We start from the raw sequence: 20,120 nt of genomic DNA, 5'->3' as shown, positions 1-20,120 counted from the left end.
ATTGTTAAGGTTGTACAGGCCCAATTCATGGCAATTACGTCATTCTGCATAGCCGGTGACATGTTTCATTTGATAGGGATTTCAGAAATCTTCAGATTTGCATCTTAGAAATGTAGAAATGTAGTAATACCTCTTTCACATTGCTGCCATGAAGATCAAATCAGAAAAGACATGTGAAGCATCTTTGTAAAGTACCATGAGCCTAACAGGTTACATTTCTTCTTTTCTATGCCTCGTATAATGTATGGCCTGGAATATGATAATTAAGGAAGAGGTTTTTTGGCACAGAAACCTAGATAATACTTTGTCTTCTGTATGAATGATCATCTCATGGTTATATAGTGATCAGCTAATTTATTTATTCTAATAGTCCTACAAGATAAGGAGAGAAACCATTGCAACTTTATTCCAGATAAGAAAATCAAGGCTGGGGCGCTGCCCCAGGGTGATTCTGTTGGTTAAGCAGTTTGCGTCTGTCTTCAGGTCAGGTCAGGATCCCAGGTTCTGGGGTCGAGCCCCAAATCAGTCTCCCTCCTCAGCACAGTGTCTGTTTCTTCCTCTCACTCTCCCAACTCGTGCTTCTCTTTCTCTCTCAAATAGATAAATAAGATCTTCAAAGAAAATCAAGGTTCAAAGGTGTTAGGTGGTTTTCCTAAGGCACAAAGCTAGGAAAATGGAGGTGGTGGGACTAGAATCAGGGTCATCTCAGACTATGGTTCAGTTCATCTGTCTGGTTGACATTGCTGAGCTGTATCATAGGCAAGGCTGTGAGAAAGCATTGGGGAAATATTATTTTTCCACAGATGCTCGTAAGTATTGGGGAATACAAATAAATTAGACTTTACAGTTTCTATGCAGTGTACCTTATATTTTTTGTCCTAATTTATTCCTGTGTGCAGAGACATGTATTATATTTTGGAAAGACAGATATTTAATTTTCTTGTTGGAAGGGACTGTCGTATGTTGCTTTTAAAAATTATGAATCAAGAGAAACCTGTAGAAAGAAAAGCCATCCTTATCTGTACTTTCTAATTTTTCCAGAGTCAGTATTTATTACCTACAAAATCCAAAATAAGTAATAAAAATGATAACGGTTTTTAAGATAAACATGCTTAGACAGCATGTTTATCTTAACAGCAGTTATTTCTGGCTGATGAGATTATAGCAGATATTTATTGCCTTTGTGTGTTTCCATATTTTCTAAAGTTGTCACACTGAACATCTATTGCTTTGTAATTAGAAAACAAAACATTAAATAATATTCTAAAACCATCATAAGAGAAAAATAGATAAAGTTGAATAATTAGAAGCCTTGTGGTAGAAATTAAGGATATCTTGGAGCAAGTAACTTTTGAAGAATTATTTTTACATTTACTTTGAGGTCATGGATTCCCCAGAACATAGGGTATTGGGAGGATACTGAGCACGGGGAAGTGTGAAGAGGGATTGGGCAAAGGGAATTATTGCTGGCTAAATTCTCCTTTCTGTGATGTGCAGAGGGAGGTAGTGAGAGTGCAGTTTTTATACTGATTTCTGCTTATAAGGTTTTAAGATTTATCATTGGCTCTCAGGATTCAACAAGGAAACTCTCACGGTCACGATGACATACTTTGGAGTTAGGAAGATTTAGGATTAGATTAGGTTCTAATCCTGGCTTTGCTACAGATGAACTGTATGACATTGGGAGGTTACTTAAATCTTTGCCAGTTTCCTTATCTGTAAAAACTCAACCTTAGAAAGTGATGGACAGCACCGAGACTTGTGGAAGGAATTGGGCGCTGTCACTGGTACGTGCTAATCCATGATGGGTCGCAGCTGTCCCCAACCACTGCCGTCAGCTCCCTGATCTGGGGTTTGAGACAGTCATGAAATGAGTGGGCTCCATGGAGCTACACTGTATCTCAAGTATCTGTCAGCACCCTTGGTTGAAGGTGACAGCAACACAGCCCCGATCAGTTTCAGCTTTAAAACAGGGTGTTTATTAGATGTATTGGGGGGTAGCTCTACAAGTTGGTTGAAAGAGGGAACAGCCATGGGGACCTCAAGCTCTTGAACACCTTAACCTCATGGGTGATGGTTATAAGAGCTGCTTTAAATTCTTTCATGATTTTGATATCTGTGCATTTTGAAAGTTATCACATATTAGTTTCTTTTCTCTTACGTATTGGTCAGATTGTTCCTGGTTCTCTGTATATCAAACAGTTTTGGATTATATTCTGGATATTTAAAATATTATGTTGCAGAGCTCATAGATACAGAGAACAGATGGGCAATTGCCAGAGTTGGAGTGTGTTGGGGGGGGTGGGCAAAGGGATAAAGGGGTCAAAAGGTACAACTTCCAGTTATAAACAAGTCCCGAGGATATAACGTACAGAATGGTGACTATAGTTAATAATGCTGTATTGCATATTTGAGAGTTGCAAAGAGAATAAATCTTGAAAGTTTTTATCACAAGGAAAAAATCTGTACATATGTGTAGAGATGGACATTAATTGTGATCGTTTTGCACTATAAACAAATATTGACAAATATAAACAAATCACTGTGTTGGGCACCTGAAACCAATCTAATGTTATTTGTCCAATGTACCTCAATTTAAAAAAAAAAAATTCCACTGTGAGACTCTGGGTCCTTTTACAATCCCTTGTAAAGGTTTTTGTCTGTGTTAGCAGGCAGTTGGCTGGTGCAGTTCAGATCACAGTTCACCTTTGGTATGTGGCAGAAAGACCCCTTCCCTATTCCTCTGGGGTGTTTTCTCGGGGGCTCCCTTTTTGTATTGCCTCTGGCTGGAGGGACGGATTACTGCATGGTTTTAGCCTCCATGCTTTTCTGTAATTCTGCAGAGTGGGAAGAGAAGGAGGAAGGGAGAGGAAGAAGAAGGAGGATTCTTTCCGGAACTTTACACTGCAGGAGCCCCTTCAGTTCTTCTAGCCAGAGAGAAGGGTTTTCTGGAGGTAATAGCTGCCTGCCTCACTGTGACATCGGTGCTGCTCAGCACCCGGGACTGGCCTCAGGGCAGTGCTGCAAGAGAAAACAGAGGACACAAGAAGCAGCACGGGATCCCTACCTCCCCGCTCCCTCAGTATCCAGCTCACAGAGTTAGTTCACTTTGCTTGGTCTTGTGGCCAGAAAGATAGGATTCTCCTGGAGTCTTTGCAGTCCACACCTACCAGCCAGATCCCTGATTTGGCATACCCCGAGCTCGAAGCCAGGAGATAAAGCCAGAAGAGAAGCCAGCAAAGGAATTCCCTGTGTGCTAGTTATTCATCAAGTTGTGATTCTCTTCCCCAGCCCACCTGCTCTTTTCTGTTCTGTCTTGATTTTTGTTTTTTTGGGCAGGTTGGGGAAAGAGAAGCTATAGTGGGCTTTCTCCATCTTGGCCGACACCAGTGAGTCTTTACTGATACTGACTAGATAACATGTTCATGTGAAGGTGTTCTGAGACGGGCTGTCCAGTCAGAACTGCATGGAATCTTAGAATAGCCCCCCACACCCACCCTACGTAGAGACAGCAAGGGGCATGCTGTAACCTGAAGAAATGGGAGAAGGATGCTAGCTAGACAGAGCAATTCTTAATTTTTCTAATTAAAAAGAAAAGTAGGAGTGTCGTTACGAGAGTAGGTGTTACTAGGATTTATTAGGGTTTTTTAAAAATTCTGTTGATTTGAGAGATTCTTACACCATCCGTTGAGTGCAGAAGAACTTAACTAGCTTATTTTTACTGAGCTCACAAAATTTGCAAGCAAAACCATGACTGGATGTCAAACTGTTCCGAGCCACTTATCACCTATGCTGTTTCTCCAGACACCCTTCGGAGGTAAAGCTAAATTTCAGGTGGCAGCATTGACGACCATTAGCTTTCGAATTTAAAATGTATTTTTATAAATCTTTTCTGGCTGAACTCTGCCAGCGGCTGAGCTGGATTCACATGCGAAGTTTGCCTTTTCCTGAGCCAAACGATGAAGTCAGCAAAGTGCATTTTCAGAACTCCTCCACCTCCTTGTCCTCTTTTCTCCCGTTTGGCTATTCACATTTTTCTTTTCCCTCCTTTGAGCAGAATCCTCCTTCTGTCTGCTTGCTTCTGCAGCACTTATGCTCTGGGTCTTTTCTTCTGTGCTCCCTGGTACAGAATTTATGTGACCCAAGTCTTGAGACCTTTGCCCTGAAGGCCTTGCTCGGTTGGTGAATGGCACTTATTAGAGAAACTCATGAGTGATAATGGAGTAGGTGCCTTATCTTAAAGTCAGGAGAAATATGAACATTTTCTATGTCTTAGCAAAGCGCCTACCCGAGCTTAGAGAAAGCAATTCATTGTAACTTTAGAAAAATTGGAAAATACAGAATCACGAAAGAGAAAATAGAGATCACTATGGTCAGCATTTGGTTCACGGTTGTCAGTTTTTTGGGATACATACCCGAGTCATTTTTCCATGTAGTGATTATACCCTCATATGCTTTAAAAGGGTTCAGGCATAGTGTTTCTTAACCTTGATATTACACTTAAATGTCAGAAGTATTTTTTGATTAAGGATGACCCTGGCATTATCACTTCAGGACTCTACGCAGTCCTATCGTGAGTATACAATTTATTAACTAATTTCTTATGGTTGCACATTTAGATTATTTTCAAGTTCTTAGTATTTTTTTTTTTACAAAGATTTTAATTATTTGACAGAAAGAGAGACAGGGAGAGTGGGAGAGGGAGAAGCAGGCTCCCCATGGAGCGGGGCTTGAACCCAAGACCCTGGGATCGTGACTCCAGCAAGCTGAAGGCAGTTGCTTAATGACTGAGCCACCCAGGTGCCCAAATTCTTAGTATTTTAAATAATCCTAAATCGCAAACCTATTGTGGCTTCTTTGGGTTACGTGCCTGGAAATGGAAGTGGGATCGATGTGTCACAGGGTATGTTTAATACATTTCTGAAACTTTCAATGCTTTCTCCTCTTGGTGCATTTTAAATAGTAAGTTTCTCTTAATGCTTATTAAATAGTAAGTAGTTGCTCAAATTTGGCAGAAGTAAGGGTGCCTTTTCAGTTTCAGCCTGATTCATATCCAAAAATTTGTAGTTTCTATTTCAGGCAGATAAGCTTGTAGCCATATGTAATTAGACATAACAGGTGGATTTCCAAGGATTTAGCTTTTCCCCCTTTTGGAAAATTGAACTTCTGCTTACCATTGTAGAGTTTTAATTTGGGTTAGGAGAAAAAAAAAATAAAGGAAAAAAAAAAACTTCAAAAGGTAGACAGATTCTCCCTCCCTCCTAGGAAATTCTGTCTTACGAAGTGGCAGCTCTCTTTCTTGTTTCTTGTTGTTATATAATGGGGACTGGTAACACCTTCAGACCAGGCAAGTTTGGCTCCTACCTTGGTCTCTGCTGTAGAGGGCCTAATTCTGGTCCTCGCCCCATTGTGTTCTTTCTTTTGCCTTGTCAGCCGTGCCCACCTGATGTCATGTTCTCCACTCCCCCCATCCTTTTATCCTATGCTCTGGATGGCAGGACTTTGGAACTCCATGCTTTAAAGGCCCAGGATTGCCTTCAGGGCCTTCCTGGGCTTTTCCTCGGTGCACCTGATTGTAGACTGTGATTGGGGAAGGAGAGATGACAGACCGTGGATATGCAGCTGGGATTGTCAGTTGTATACGTGGAGGCTATTTAAGGTGTGGGGTGAAAAGGTGGTCCTGCAAATGTGAGGGGTGAGCCTGGAAGAGAACCTGCTACACTGTGCTTTGTTAACTACGTGTGCCCTGAGGCTATTACCAGGTACCGGCAGAGAGAGACGTCCAGGCAGAGAAAAAGTCATGTATGTGCTAGAGAGCCTGGAGGCAAGGAAGAGGATGGCATATTTGATCCCCTTTCAATATTTCATCCAGGAAACGGTGAGAAACGAAATGTGGCAAATAGATAGAGAATGAATCATGAAAGACCTTTTCTACTCTGCTAGAATTATAGACTTTTGCTTTAGCCAACTAGAAATCATTGCAGGGTTTTGAGCAGGGATGATGTCTTTAGAACTAGCTGGGGAATGTCCTGGAAGAACAGGAGTGGAAGACAAGTGTCACTTAGGCTGCTGGTGGTCACCATCCAGGCAGCAGGAGATGGCCAATGAAAAAGGACAGTGGCCTTGATGACCAACATAAGACCCTTGCTCCCTCTGTAGGGCTATTGTGTGGCGCAATTCAAGTAAGAAAATGTTCTGAAAATTGTTTTGGAAAGCTTTTAAGGTTCCGCAAATGTTGTTAGACTTACTGTTGATAGCAAATAATGATCGTATTTGTAGACAAAGGACAAAATTGAGATTCCAGCTAGTCTCAATTCTAATGTGAGCAGATGTGAAAATCAGCTAAAATGATAGGGTTAACCATCCCCATGTGAGGTGTCACATCCCCCGAGGGCTCCTTTGGGCACAGGAAGGTGGCTGTGCTAGTCTTGGGGGTGGGGGTCCAAGTGGAAAGGACAGTGATGTTGGAGTTGCCTGGGCTCGGGTTTCAGTGTTGATGGGGAAGTGTCCTTGAAGTGGGTCTCTTCATTCAGTAGGAAGCTGTTCACATGGTCCCCTGTTGTCTGTAAGGCCTTTCCTTCCTGCTGTACTCATGTCCCTGAATCTCCCTAATTATGTTTTTGTAGAGGAAATAATCCTTGTCTCTCATCATGATGTGGAAGGGAATTGGGAAGGAGGGGTCTACATTCTTTATCAGATTTTCAACCAGTCTTGCTGTTTATAGATCTTTCTGCTTTCTGAGAGATTTGGTGTTTTCATCTCTGAGAGGTGCTACATCTCAAATCTTCCTTCTTCTTGTTACCATCTGCCTATGTAGCCCTTAGCTTTCAGATTTTCTTACTTTGACAAGTCAGTAAAGCTCATCTTGTGCTTTTCATCTTCCAAAAAATTATTGAACCTGCATCTGTTGTCATTTTCACTTCTAATATCTTTATTTTTGTCATCTTAAAGTATTACTGTTTTCACTCCTAGATCCCTTGAGAAATTACTCTTTTGTGGGTTTGTGGCTGCAAAGAGAATTTATATTTAATTTAGCAAGCTTAAATGTGGTTATGTGATAATATAGTGATTCCATGTGTTTAAAGACTTTATAACACATTTTTCTCAGTACTTTCTATGAGAATTTTAAAATTAATATTTCTAATATTGATATTATTATAGGTTGTCTAGCTATAGATTTCTGGAGGAAATTGAAGTTTCCTTCATTTCTTCATTGATAGACTTGGTTTAGAATTTCTTTTTTTGAAACTTGCCCTCACAATACAGGAGAGTGACAGAGATAGTTGGTTTCCCTTTATTAAGAACAGTGAAAATATGAGATACAGACTATAATTGTACAAATATAGATTTTTCTTTTAAAGATGAAGAGGAATTTGGGTGCAGGGTATTGGTTGAGTTGTTCAGAGTCTTATATTTGGGTGCAGGTAGGCCAGGTCCAAGGACCTACAGGGTGTTCTGCTGGACCAGCCAAGGGAGTCTTTGACTTCATGAAGGATGGAAGTCAGACAGGCCACAGGAGGTGAAGCAGATTTATGGAAGAGAGAGACCAGATACAGACAGAGAGTCTGGGAGACCCAGAAAGGAAAAGAGCTTGAGTTTTTTTTTGTTTGAGGTCTGGAGGTTTCTTTTTTGAGGACTGTGGTCTGGTGCACCTGTCCTCTTGGGCATCCAGGAACCAGTTAGAACAAAGACAAGAGCCAAATGTTATTCCATGAACCAGGGCCTTGGTGTGGAGCTATCTAGTGCCAACAGTCTGGAATAAGTATGTGATAGCTTCATTAGGTCATTCTTACCTGGTCCTTAGATGTTATCTATTCTAGAAAAATCATTAAGTCCTGTCCCTTAAAAGGAGAACATATGCTATTTGCATTACAAGGCCTGTGCAGAGTGGGGTGGTGGTGCAGATCCTAGCGAGGATAGGAAACAAAAAAGGCACAAAGAAAGAAAAACAACTTTTTCTCTCATGGGGTCCATTCCATTTCCCTCTCACAGTTTCACAGTGGCAGAGGTGAGATTGGGGCCTAGGTCTGTTGTTGCTGGTTTATTGCCTATCCCTTTACAAGCTTGCACAGAGACACCATAGAAGAAAAATGGTCTAAGCTGGATTTTTCCCAGAAGCCCTGGGCACTTTCATTGATACAAAAATGTAAGCCCCATGAGTGCAGGGATTTGGCTGCTTGGTTCATTGCAGTATCCCCAGCATCCACATGTCTACAGTTGGCACATGGGCGGAAACCAACCCATCTATATTGGTTTACACAGTGAATACATGAAATTCCTTCTTGACCAAAACAGACATTGAACTCAGATTTAAAACATGAGCTCTTTTAAAATAATTTCTAAAAAGCAGTAGTGTCTGCAAATGCAGAGACGAGGATGTGTCATAAATAGATTAGATACCTATTACTTTACTTAGCCTGAGGTTCCCATGGTAACTTTGTGTTCCTTTTATAAGAGAAAAATCTGAATATAAATATTACTGCACACTGCTACTGTGCACACGTACTCGATAATGTTGGCGAAGGAAGTTTTTATTATAAGGTGGATGTGTGTCTGCATGAAGTATTTTCACCCTTTCGACCTTCCCACAGAAGTCGGGCGAGGATGCGCCCTCGCGGAGAGCGGCGTTGAAGTATTTGTGCTGGGGACTACCGTCTCATGCTCACTTTCCTTCTCGCTGTCTTGATTTCTCAAATACGGCATCAAGCTCTTTGCTGAGCACTTCAGGTCCGGAGCTATTGTCCCAGATGAGGTGCAGACTCTCTCATCCAACACAGGGCTCTGCTCTTCTCAATGCTTTACATAAAAACATGCAGAGAGGATCCCTGTCTGAAGGAAATGGATCTCATGTGCTTCCTTTGGTTCCATTCCTCTGTGTGTGTTCTCTTAGGTATCAGTACCCTCTCTTCTTTGAGGCCCGAGGCCTCTTACTGCCTCTGTATTTTTTATTCTGGGGGCACCTGGGTGGTTCAGTCATTAAGCGTCTGCCTTCAGCTCAGGTCATGATCTCTGGGGCGTGGGATCGAGCCCCGTGCCATGTCGAGCTCCCTGCTGAGGGGGAAGCCTGCTTCTCCCTCTCCTACTGCCCCTGCTTGTGTTCCCTCTCTCACTGTCCCTCCCTCTCTGTCAAATAAATAGATAAAATATTTTAAAAAATCTTTATTTTTGGTTCTGTACTACAGTTTGTGCTCATCTAGTGGGTCTTGATAATTAACTGTGGTCACCTCTTAATTGACTATTGAGGCTAGGTGGGGAGCACGTGGGAGCTGAATTTCTCATGGGTGGGTCATTGCCATGAACAACCCTCAGAGTCCAGAAGGTCAGGCAACTTCGTTTGTTCTTTTATTAGTTCAGTCCATCAGGCGTCTGTCTGTCCTTAGGCTGCTATATTTCACTGCATACCTTCCAGTGTATTACCTTTGGGCCTCATCTCGCTGTTTGTCACACCCTGTCATACTGGCTAATTTATTAGAAAGGATCAGGGGCCCTTGAAGACTTACAAACCCTGTTATCTTTCTGGGATTTCTCCTCAAAGCCTTTTCCGGTAGTTTCAGCTCACAGATATTTGGTCTGACCCTGTGATCAGTATATAATGAGGTCACATCATGCACATTCTACCTTATTTTTCCAGAAAACACAGCCCCTAATAGGCAAGCCATTTGAGTGCCAGGAAATAGGTATCTGTTGGAAGGCTTAGGGAAAAATTGGCCGTGATGAGTTCATTGAGAAGTGCTACAACATTGTACTTTTTGGGGGAGTTAAGGGATCTGGTAATTTTCACCAGATGGAGTTTTTACTTGAACACTGACCTGTGATGTTCTGTTCCACTTCAGAGCCCTGCATGTATATGCTCTTTTATAGAATGACAGGATATGTGTGTATGTGTATGTTCTGTCCACTACAACAAAATCAGAAGCTTATTGAGGACAAGGACTATGTGTTTTAATTATTTTCAATCTTCCCCATAGCACTTAGGTCGTGGTACTTATTAATAATTATCACATAGTTAAGAATGAAATGTTAATGTTCATGTATAAAAATGATATCTGTTGATACAGACACAAATCATTACATATGTTAATGTTTTATAAAAACATGTGTTTGTCAAGATATATATGTATGTATGCATATTATACTTATATGTGAGAGTTATTTGAAGCATTATCTAGCCTCCGTGTAGTTAGATTGTAACAATTGTCATCATAATTGGGAGACGGTACCCCAGGTTTTCTGTGAATGAATGAAGCTTTTGTACCATAAATGATTTTTGTGTTTGGGGGTGTCAAAGAAAAAGCAGAAATGGTCAGCAGTTCAAGTAGTAAAAACAGATTTTATTCAGAAACTGTTGAAATAGGAGTACAGAGACCTTAATATAGAACTGGGCTCAATTCTGAATATAGCATGGATCAGTGGGGGTTTGTAGGCATGGAGCAGGGTGGGGGGGGTCAGTGGATGGAAAATTACTAAGAGGAGCCATCGGGGTAAGAGGAGTGGGGGGACTCTTGCTAAACTGACTTCTAAAATTGGGTGATGCAGAGCTGAACATGGAAGCCCAAAGGCCAGGGCTTCTATGGGAAGATATCATGTGTGTGTGTGTGTTGGGGGGATGTACCATGATTTCTAGGGGGATAATCTTTTCTTAAGTGTCTGGTGATCAGGAATAATTCCATGTTCTGTGTCTTTTTTGGGTTGTTTCCTGGTTCCCACATATTTACACTGTAAAATTTTCAAAGGATCACATCGCTTTGTTATTTAAGGCAGTGTCTCTATGCCCCAGCATTCTGGGATTGGGAGACCTGTTTAAATAGCCGCCATCTTTTGAGTGGAGTAAGACCAGCTGCTTCGTCCAGTTCATGATCGGAGGAGGATGGGTTGTGAGCTGGTGTTGCGTTGTTCCTTGAGCATGCGCTGACTTCTGTCAATCTGTTTGATGATAAACTACCTGGAGCCTGAAATGGAGGGAAAATTGTCAGGAATTCTACCCCCACAATTTGCCAGGAACACTTGTGAAGTGTGTTGACATAGGCAGAAAAGATGACCAGGTGTCCTGCATGTGCACTTTGTGGAAAGATCAGTTCCTGCGGCAGCCTATACCTTTGTCTTTGAACTTTTTACAGCACTGTTGAGTTATAGGAAACCGATAGTCATACAAACAGCTCCTGTCTGTGGAAATGAAAGTGTGTTTTATCCTCTGAATGCAATTAACCAAGTACCCTCCATATATTTATCCCTCAGCATCTCTTAGTTCATTTCACTTTCCAGATTGCCCGCTTCTGTGTGTTCTTTGAATTTTCCTTTGAATGGTTATAACATGTTACTGACTGATTTGCTGATTAATGATAAATAAAGTTTTTGGTGGGTATTAATTCCATATTTTATAAGAAAAAAATGTTACCTATTTAAAAAAAAGATTTTATTTATTTATTTGACAGACAAAGATCACAAGAGAGGCAGGTGGGTGGGGGGAAGCAGGCTCCCTGCTGAGCAGAGAGCCTGACGTGGGGTTCCATCCTAGGACCCTGAGATCATGACCTGAGCCAAAGGCAGAGGCTTTAACCACTGAGCCACCTAGGTGCCCCAAATTTTACCTTTTTTTTTTTTTTTAAGATTTTATTTATTTATTTGACAGATAGAGATCACAAGTAGGCAGAGAGGCAGGCAGACAGTGAGAGAGAGAAGCAGGCTCCCTGCAGAGCAGAGAACCTGATGTGGGGCTTGATCCCAGGACCCTGGGATCATGACCTGAGCTGAAGGCAGAGGCTTTAACCCACTGAGCCGCCCAGGTGCCCCCAAATTTTACCTTTGTAATTGCTCTTTAACACCTGGGAAATTCTTCTTTCCAAGGGATCAATAAGTGATTAATGGTTAGGGAAGTCTGTGGCTAGAGTTTTGGGAGTTGGCTGTAGATCAGTACCTTGAATGCCACTCAGAATATTTGAGGAGCAGATATTGTATCTTGAGTGATTTTACTATATCACAGTATTTCTTACATCTTTGCTATGGATCTAAGGTCGCTTTCAGAAACAGATTTTTAAAAAGTGCTTTGTTACCAGCTCAGATGAAATAGCCTATTAAATAATTTAAAACCCATCTAGCTTGGGCTACAATCTAAATTCCCGACCCTGAGAGCTGCCCTCTCCATGAAACAGGTCTGGATTCAGTATTTTTAAATTATAAATAAACACAGTTAAAGCTTCCTGCTGCAGTCCTAAGAATTTTGTAGCATGGGAGTAGTGGTGGCCCTTTAGAGGTCAGTAATCTGGAAGAGGCAGGGAGGATAAAGAATTTCAGGAAAACTAATTGGCCCATGACATCTACCATTACAGCTAGAGAACACAAGATGCCTTTGACCTGTTCTTATTGCTGTTCTTGTCCCCGAGCTGGCAAATTGAATGACACAGAGGCAATGGTCCAGTGGTCGAAGAGCGCTTTCTGAGCTTCCTATTTATTCTGGGGTCTTCATCTGAAATTCATGTCAGACTTCTCAGCATCCTTACTTTGCAAGGATGATAACAAATTACCTGCATTTTACATCTGAGGGCCGGGAACTTCTCAGTGGGATATGAAAATAGGAAAGACTTCCTAATACAAATAACCGGGAAGAAGAGAAGCAAGAGTGTCCTTATGTAAGTGCGTGGCTGGTCGAGGCTTTTCTATAATGGGGGATTGTGATAGGCTGAAGAATGGTCCCCCGCCCAAGTCCTAATCCTTGGAACCTGTGAATGTTACCTTTAGAGGTGAAAAAGAATCTTGAGATGCTGGCACCTGGATGACTCAGGTCATGGTCTCAAGGGTCCTGGGATTGAGCCCTGAATCGGGCTCTCTGCTCAGCGGGGAGCCTGCTTCCCCCTCTCTTTCTGCCTGCCTCTCTGTCTACTTGTGATCTCTCTCTGTCAAATAAATAAATAAAATGTTAAAAAAAAAAAAAAAAAGAATCTTGAGATGGGAGATTATCTGGATGGGCCCTAAATGCAGTCACAGTGGGAGGAGAAAGGAGGCCATGTGTCCACAGAGGCAGAGACTGCAATGATGTGGTCACAAGCCAGCCAGTGCTGGTGGCTTCTGGTTGCTGGAAAAGGCAAGAAATGGATTCTTCCCTGGAATCTCCAGAGAGAGCCTGGCCTGGCTGATCAGTGATACTTGAAGATAGAATTGTGAGAAGGCATCTCTCTGTCAAGCTGCTGACTTTGTGGTCACGCATTCCAGAAGCTGTAGGGAAACCAATATAGAGTTTGGTAATGGCTAGTGGGGAGCTGCTGGAACATATTCCTAAAAATGTGCAGATGGGGGTGGGATTATGGACATTGGGGAGGGTATGTGCTTTGGTGAGTGCTGTGAAGTGTGTAAACCTGGTGATTCACAGACCTGTACTGCTTTGGTGAGTGCTGTAAAGTGTGTAAACCTGGTGATTCACAGACCTGTACCCCTGGGGATAAAAATATATGTTTATAAAAAATAAAAAATTAAAATAAAAAAAAAATGTGCAGATGGCTTTAGAATTGGGGAAGGAACAGAAATTGGAAGAGTTTGAAGGCACATGATAGGGAAAGCCTGGATTGCGTAGAACAGACTGTTGGCCAAGACAGGGATATCAGACTCTGCGAGCGAGGACTCAGTGAGAAGCACAGTGGAAAAAGCCGAGATTGTCTCGTAGAAAAAGGAAGCTGTCGTAAGCATAATGTTGGTAGAAATAGTAAAGGTGCTACCGGTTAGGACTGAGAAGAAGGTGAGGCGTAGGCCTAGGAAAGACAGTGCCTGTTATGTAGTCAGCAGTAAAGGTAGCGGAATTTTGTTCTATGGATGTGTGGAAGGCAACACTTACAAGGGATGGACTTGGTTATTTCCAGAGCAGATTTATGTATTGAAGGGAGGTCCTGGATTCTTCTTGCTGCTTATAGTAAAACGTGAGAGGAAACAGCTATATTGAAGGGAAAATTTCTTAAACAAAAAGGAAACCAGACTTGATGATTTGGGAATTTCTCATCTTGTCCAGATTGCAAAAAATGGTAAAGTTAGGAGACCCACACACCATTGGAGAGAAAGAAGCCAAAGAGTGAGACACACTCACTGGAAAGGAAATCCTTTTGCTAATGCTACAGAAACTAGGTGCCTGACTCATGGGTCTCTTTAACCACCTCAGCAGAAGCCAGCGATAGGGATGGGACTGTTCAGGTAAGATCTGTGGTGGTTCCTCCATCTCGTGGCATAAATCCTGTGACATGCACAGGAGACCACAAGGTTTTTGAGAACATGAGCAGAAATACTGCCGACCTGATCTGAAAGGGACAGAGGTGGATGAAATGGAGGAAGGCTGTTGGAATCCCAAAATTTACAGGCAAGAAACAGCCTACTAAAACTGCTCAGCTGCAAACATGTTCTACTTTTCTGAAAACAAAAAAACCAAGCCCAAGAATGACTCCGCCCCCACATTGGAGCTGTAAACTACAGGGAATTATTTCTTGGCCTTGAAACCCAATGCAGTCTCCCCTAATGGATTTTGAAATTACTTAGGGATGTTGACTTATTCCTGGCCTTCCTCCCTTCTAGTTTATCCCTTTTGGAAGGGGAATATCTGTAACTGTGGTTAAGGTCCAAAACCCTTGTATTTTGGAAGCAGGTGACACAGGCCCCCGATAGAGAGGAATTTTGCCCCAGCATGGATCATAGCCAGAGGGACTCCATGTACCTGATGTAGAGGAGCACATTTGGGATTTTTGAGCGGATGAGATACAGATGAGGTTTTGAACTTGGAGTTGATGCTGTAATGGGCTGAGCCTTGAGCTGATGTTGGGATATGGTAAAGGTATTTGGCATGTGAGAGAGACATGCATCTTTGGCGCTAGAGGGTGGACTGCAGGAGGCTGAGTAATGCCTCTCCCCTACCCAAAAAGAGATACACGTATCCTCATCTCTAGAATCCATGAATTGTCTTTTATGGAGAAAAGTACTTTGAAGATGTGAAAAAGTGAAGATGGGAAAATTAATCTTTATTATTTGAGAGGATCCTAAATGTAATCACAAGTGTACTTATAAGCATGAAGCAGAGGGAGATCAGACAGAAGAGAAGGTAGTGTGACCACAGGGGCGGAGACTGGAGTGATGCGCCCATAAGCCAATGAATGCCAGGCGGCCACCAGAAATGGGAAGAGGCAAGGGGCGGGTTCTCCCGTAGAGCCTCTGGAGGGAGGCTGACAGCTTTGATTTTGGCCCAGTGATTCTGATGTTGGACTTCTTGCCTCCAGAACTGCGGACGGGTATATGGGGGCTGTCGTAAGTGGCCGTGTGGTGACTTGTTGCAGCAGCTGTGGAAAACTAACACAGACATGGGGGGAATTGTAGGTTCTCTGCTTCTCTGTGTACTCTTGTATTCTGTTTGAATATGAGCCATCCTTAAGATGACTGGTAGACTGTGTAACCATCTGGCTTTTATATTAGAAACTTCTACTACTCCCTCTATTTTAAAACAGTAACCTCTTTGAAGCAGAATGGTATTACATAAACTGAGAACACTGGTTAAGAAAAAACACAAGGCTTGACTTGGGCTCTCAGCTATGCTGCATGCTAGCTGGCTGTCCCTGGCTAAATCACTTAACCGATCGGAGGTTCTGTGGAACAATGGTAATGTTATTCATGGTCCTTCCTGAACCGTATAGTTGTTAAGAAGTAGTTAATGAAATAGGTGTATGGGAAAAATACCAGGTAAATATCACGTTGACCTATTAATCATATTCCTTCTAGCTATATCAAAGCTAGGATGAGCAATTTTGCACAGAAATCATGACCATATTAAATATTGTTCCCCTTGGAATTCGATTGTATCAGAGAGATTTTGGGTTCAAATTTTTTTTGAATACTTTAAAGCTTTTGATACTTACAGATCTCTTTCTCTCCAGAAAGGTTATACCACTTAACTCTCTCATTAGAGGCCCACGAGTGTTCCTTTTACTGCCCTGTAACCTCAGACAGCTTTTAAACATCATTTTAAAATGGTATGTCTACCTGATGAAAATAGTTTGTATATCTTTGGTGAGGTTTAACTTTTTTAAGATTTTTTTTTTTAAATATTTTATTTATTTATTTGACAGAGATCACAAGTAGGCAGAGAGGCAGACAGAGAGAGAGGGGGAAGCAGGCTCCCTGCTGAGCAGAGAGCCAGATGCTGGGCTCGATCCCAGGACCCTGGGATCATGACCAGAGCTGAAGGCAGAGGATTTAACCCACTGAGCCACCCAGGTGCCCCAACTTTTTTAAGTTTATTAATCTTTAATGAATCGCTTCTGTTCTTTGATCATATTTCAAGTAGTTATTTGTTCTCTTCTGGGCTGGTTTTTAGAAACCCAGTGTTTGTTAAGTTACTTATCTTTGCTGTATTTTTGTTTCTTCACCAGTTTGTTCTGTTGTTTACCTTTTACTTTGGGACGACTTTTGTGCTTAACCTTTGTGTGTAGTTAAATGTAGTGAACTTTTATTACTTTCCTTTCTCCCTCCTTACATCTATCCCTCTAGAAAATCTTTCCTATTTGACTGCTTTTATTTTATTTATTTATTTATTTTAGGTATGTAGATTTGCCCTGGATGGACAGTAAGACATATGTGAAATCCTGTCAACTTAATCTCAGATTCCCTGTTGTCAAACTTGGTTAAAAATTTGAATGGAAAGAATAATATTCATAGATGATTGCCTGGAGGGTCTACTAAATTTTATTTCTGGGGGAGTGCCTAAATGCAGCATAACACCTTTGCTTCTAGCCTGGTAATTCCACCTTCTCTAACTTAAGACCCCTTCTCATTTTATCTTAAGTACATGCAGAAATTGAAGCAGAAGAAACAGAGACTCAAATGATTTGTGCCTTACCACATCACCATTAACTCCTTTCTCTGTGTCATCCTTAAGGATAATAATTTAACCATTTGTCAAGTGCTAACGCAGTGTAGCTTAACGTGTCTAACATTTTACATGTATTATTATTTACTTTCCACAACAACCATACAAGGAAGAAAATAATCTTTTTTTTTAAATTTTACTTATTTATTTGACACAGAGAGAGAGACAGTGACAGAGGGAACACAAGCAGGGGGAGTGGAAGAGGGAGAAGCAGGCTTCTGCAGAACAGGGAGCCACACATGGAGCTCGATCCCAGGACCCTGGGATCATGACCTGAGCTGAAGGCAGGCGCTTAACAACTGAGTCACCCACCCAGTTGCCCCAGAAATATTATTATTTTCATTTTCCTAATGAAAATTGATGCTTTGAGAGGTTAAGTGGCTTGCCCAGTATCACATAAATTGTATTTGGTGTAATGGGGGGTGTGAATTCAAATGCAGACCTTTCTGATTTCAGAGCTCATTTCCTAACTGCTAATGTTTCCATGTGTATGCATGTGCAAAGACTCACGTGCACACGTGCACACACACACGCACAAATACATAGCTTCTCACCTTAGGTGCCTGATTTCCTGATGTTGCTATGACTTGATATTTCTGTTCCCTTTGGTCACTGATCCAGTAAGGGAGGTAAAATAGAGTGGATGAATCCAGACGGCAGCATTCTAGGATATTAAACTGAATAAATAAGATACTGGATTGAAAATATTTGGAGGAAGATTTAGAATTTCTTTCATTCTTAAAATGCTCCAGTGGTGGTGTGTCCTTGTTCACCCTCGGTCCAAGCATCTCACACATGTAATGTGCTCAGATCAGGGGAGGTCACTGTGAAAATTTCAAAGCATCCAGAGGCTAGAGATAAGTGGGTTGGTCTTAATTTAGCATCTGTAATAAATGTCTCTTTTATAGTCAGTGATTGATGGCAGCCTGCTGTGGTGGATGTGTCTGGAGCTTGGGAAAGGTGCTTAAAAAAGTGCTCGTCCTTTACTAGCATTTGGGTGATTAATTATTATACCTGCTGTAACTTTTAAACAGAGTGAGAATTAGGTCAGTGAGAATAGTTCTTTCTTTGAAAAACTGGGGACAGTGATGGCATTCAGTTTCCGAGGATTATTTTGCACTTAGAATCCTATCTATCAATTATTTGGAGTTTAAAATGTCTGCAAGAGGAAGAGGGAAGTGTAGCCTTTTCGGAGAGGTGAGACCAAAGGTCACTGGTCACAGCCTGGGCGCGTTGACCATCCCCTCATCCTATCCTCAGTGCCAACTCACTGTCTGGCCTGATAGTTGTTGGGAAAACAAAACAAAGCATGAAGCCCTGCTTAGTATGAATGGAAGAGGGTAAGAAGGAGAGCCAAGCAGAGGACAGTTTGGGCTTGCACACAGGCTGGGGCTGATGGAAAAGCACAGTTGTCCCGTGAAAACCGGCTCGAATAACAGCTTGTTTCTGTGGTTGTTTGCAGAACGACTACCACTTTGAATACACGGAGTGTGACAGCAGCGGCTCCAGGTGGAGAGTGGCCATCCCGAACTCCGCAGCCGACTGCTCGGGCCTGCCTGACCCCGTGAGGGGCAAAGAATGCAGTACGTGTTGACGCTCCTTCCCTCGCTAGACTGCATCCCTTCAGCCCAAGCAGTGAATGAAAATGAATATAAACGACTTTGATTCACAGACCTGTACCCCTGGGGATAAAAATATATGTTTATAAAAATAAAAAATATATATATATAAACGACTTTGGGGAAAAGGAACATAGAGCATTGGTGTCTAGCAGAGCAAGAGCTTCTTCTTAACCCTCGGCACCCTGATGCCCGAAGTCTGAATGAGACACAGGCGGAATTAGAGGATGCTATGTTTGTTTATTTATTTAAAAAATCCACTGAAAATTGGGTTTACTGTCTCAGGTGAAACTCTGGAGGGCGGAGTGGCAGAATCTCTCTTTAATGGATTTTTTTTCTTTACATTTTAAGAAAGTTTTCAAAAACTTTGGGAAAATATATATAACATAAAATGTACCATCTCAGCCCTTTTTAAGGGTAGAGTTCAGCAGCATGAAGTGCTTTCGCATTGTTGTGCTGTCGTCACCTACACCTATGCACAGAACTCCACCATTTAGCAATGGGTTTCTTTTTTTAAGCCTAAGAGATTGTGCAATTTATCTTTTTAGTGTACCCTCCAGAGAGATGGTAGAATTGATGAGTATTGCATCCAGGAGCTTGTCTGAGCGATAAACAGGTTGGGAGACCAACATTGTGAGTGAACAGAGAAATAGGTTATTACATTTGTCTTCATTTATGAACTCCACTTTTTAAAATCCTTTCATTTGGTAAGTTACAGGTTCCTGTAGTGAATTAGTCTTGGGGCAGACTGGAGTTCAAAACTGAAAGTAAGACAAAAAGAGGTTTTGCGTTTCCTGCTATTTCTCAAATGGTCTTCCTAAAATCTTACTTTTAACGGTTTCCAAATAAAAGAGCAGATAGATAAGCAAATTATTAAATGGTAGTTAATTTCTTCCCAATCATAGGATGTGTCTCACTTACCAGCGAGAGAAGTATTAGTATAAGTGGTGGATTTACTGATAAAAGGGAGACAGGAAGACAGAAGTTGTCTCATGCGGAAAATTAGTGGAGAAAACCATTATCTTTAGTAAATGATACTAAATGAGTAGAGAGAGAACCTGGGATCCTTGAAGCCAGGTTAAGCTAGGTGAAGCCAGTCCAGATTGAAGCCAGTCCAGCAAGACTCAAGAGGATAGTGGGGTTGGATAGGAATAAGATGATACGACCTGGGGTGTTCCCAGCCACCTGTGCAGAAAGTACGTCAGCTCTCAGTAAGGGAGGATTTGTGCAGGAAATGGAAACAGTCTTAAAAATATCTATGGAGTTAGTGTGTTGTAAAATGCTTCAGTTACTTTCCTAGAAAATCCGTGTATTTTTTAAATCTCTATTTACTTTTTACTTGTGGGGTAGTACCTTGGTTCCCTTGTAAACAACCCTGAGGGCGGGAGTGGACTACCTAACCATCATAAACCCTACTCTTTATGCAGGGATTGTGCTGGCCAACATTGGCTTTTGAAAGCTGATTATTAGTTGGAAATGGGCCTGGGTGGAGTATATGACACCATGGAAATTGGCAAACACTACAAATCACATGCCTCTTCCACTGAGAGCTAGTTGTTAAACATTTATTAGCATACCACTGATTACATTTATTGGCCAAAAGTTCAAATATTTAT

General features: G+C 41.7%; 1 protein-coding gene across 1 annotated transcript in view; it reads left to right on the top strand.

The window, feature by feature from the left end:
* The window catches only part of ELAPOR2 (endosome-lysosome associated apoptosis and autophagy regulator family member 2), a 181,918-nt gene that overhangs the window by 66,990 nt on the left and 94,808 nt on the right, over positions 1-20,120 (top strand). Inside the window, exon 2 of the mRNA XM_059170988.1 lies at positions 18,348-18,468. Within this exon, the coding sequence (XP_059026971.1) occupies positions 18,348-18,468 (121 nt within the window). The remainder of the gene's footprint in view (positions 1-18,347; positions 18,469-20,120) is intronic.

This window comes from Mustela lutreola, chromosome 4 (assembly GCF_030435805.1).
Source record: "Mustela lutreola isolate mMusLut2 chromosome 4, mMusLut2.pri, whole genome shotgun sequence".
In the NCBI taxonomy this organism is placed as follows: domain Eukaryota; kingdom Metazoa; phylum Chordata; class Mammalia; order Carnivora; family Mustelidae; genus Mustela; species Mustela lutreola.
The sequence above is the reverse complement of the archived record's forward strand: the minus strand, read 5'-3'. Positions and strand labels throughout refer to the sequence as shown.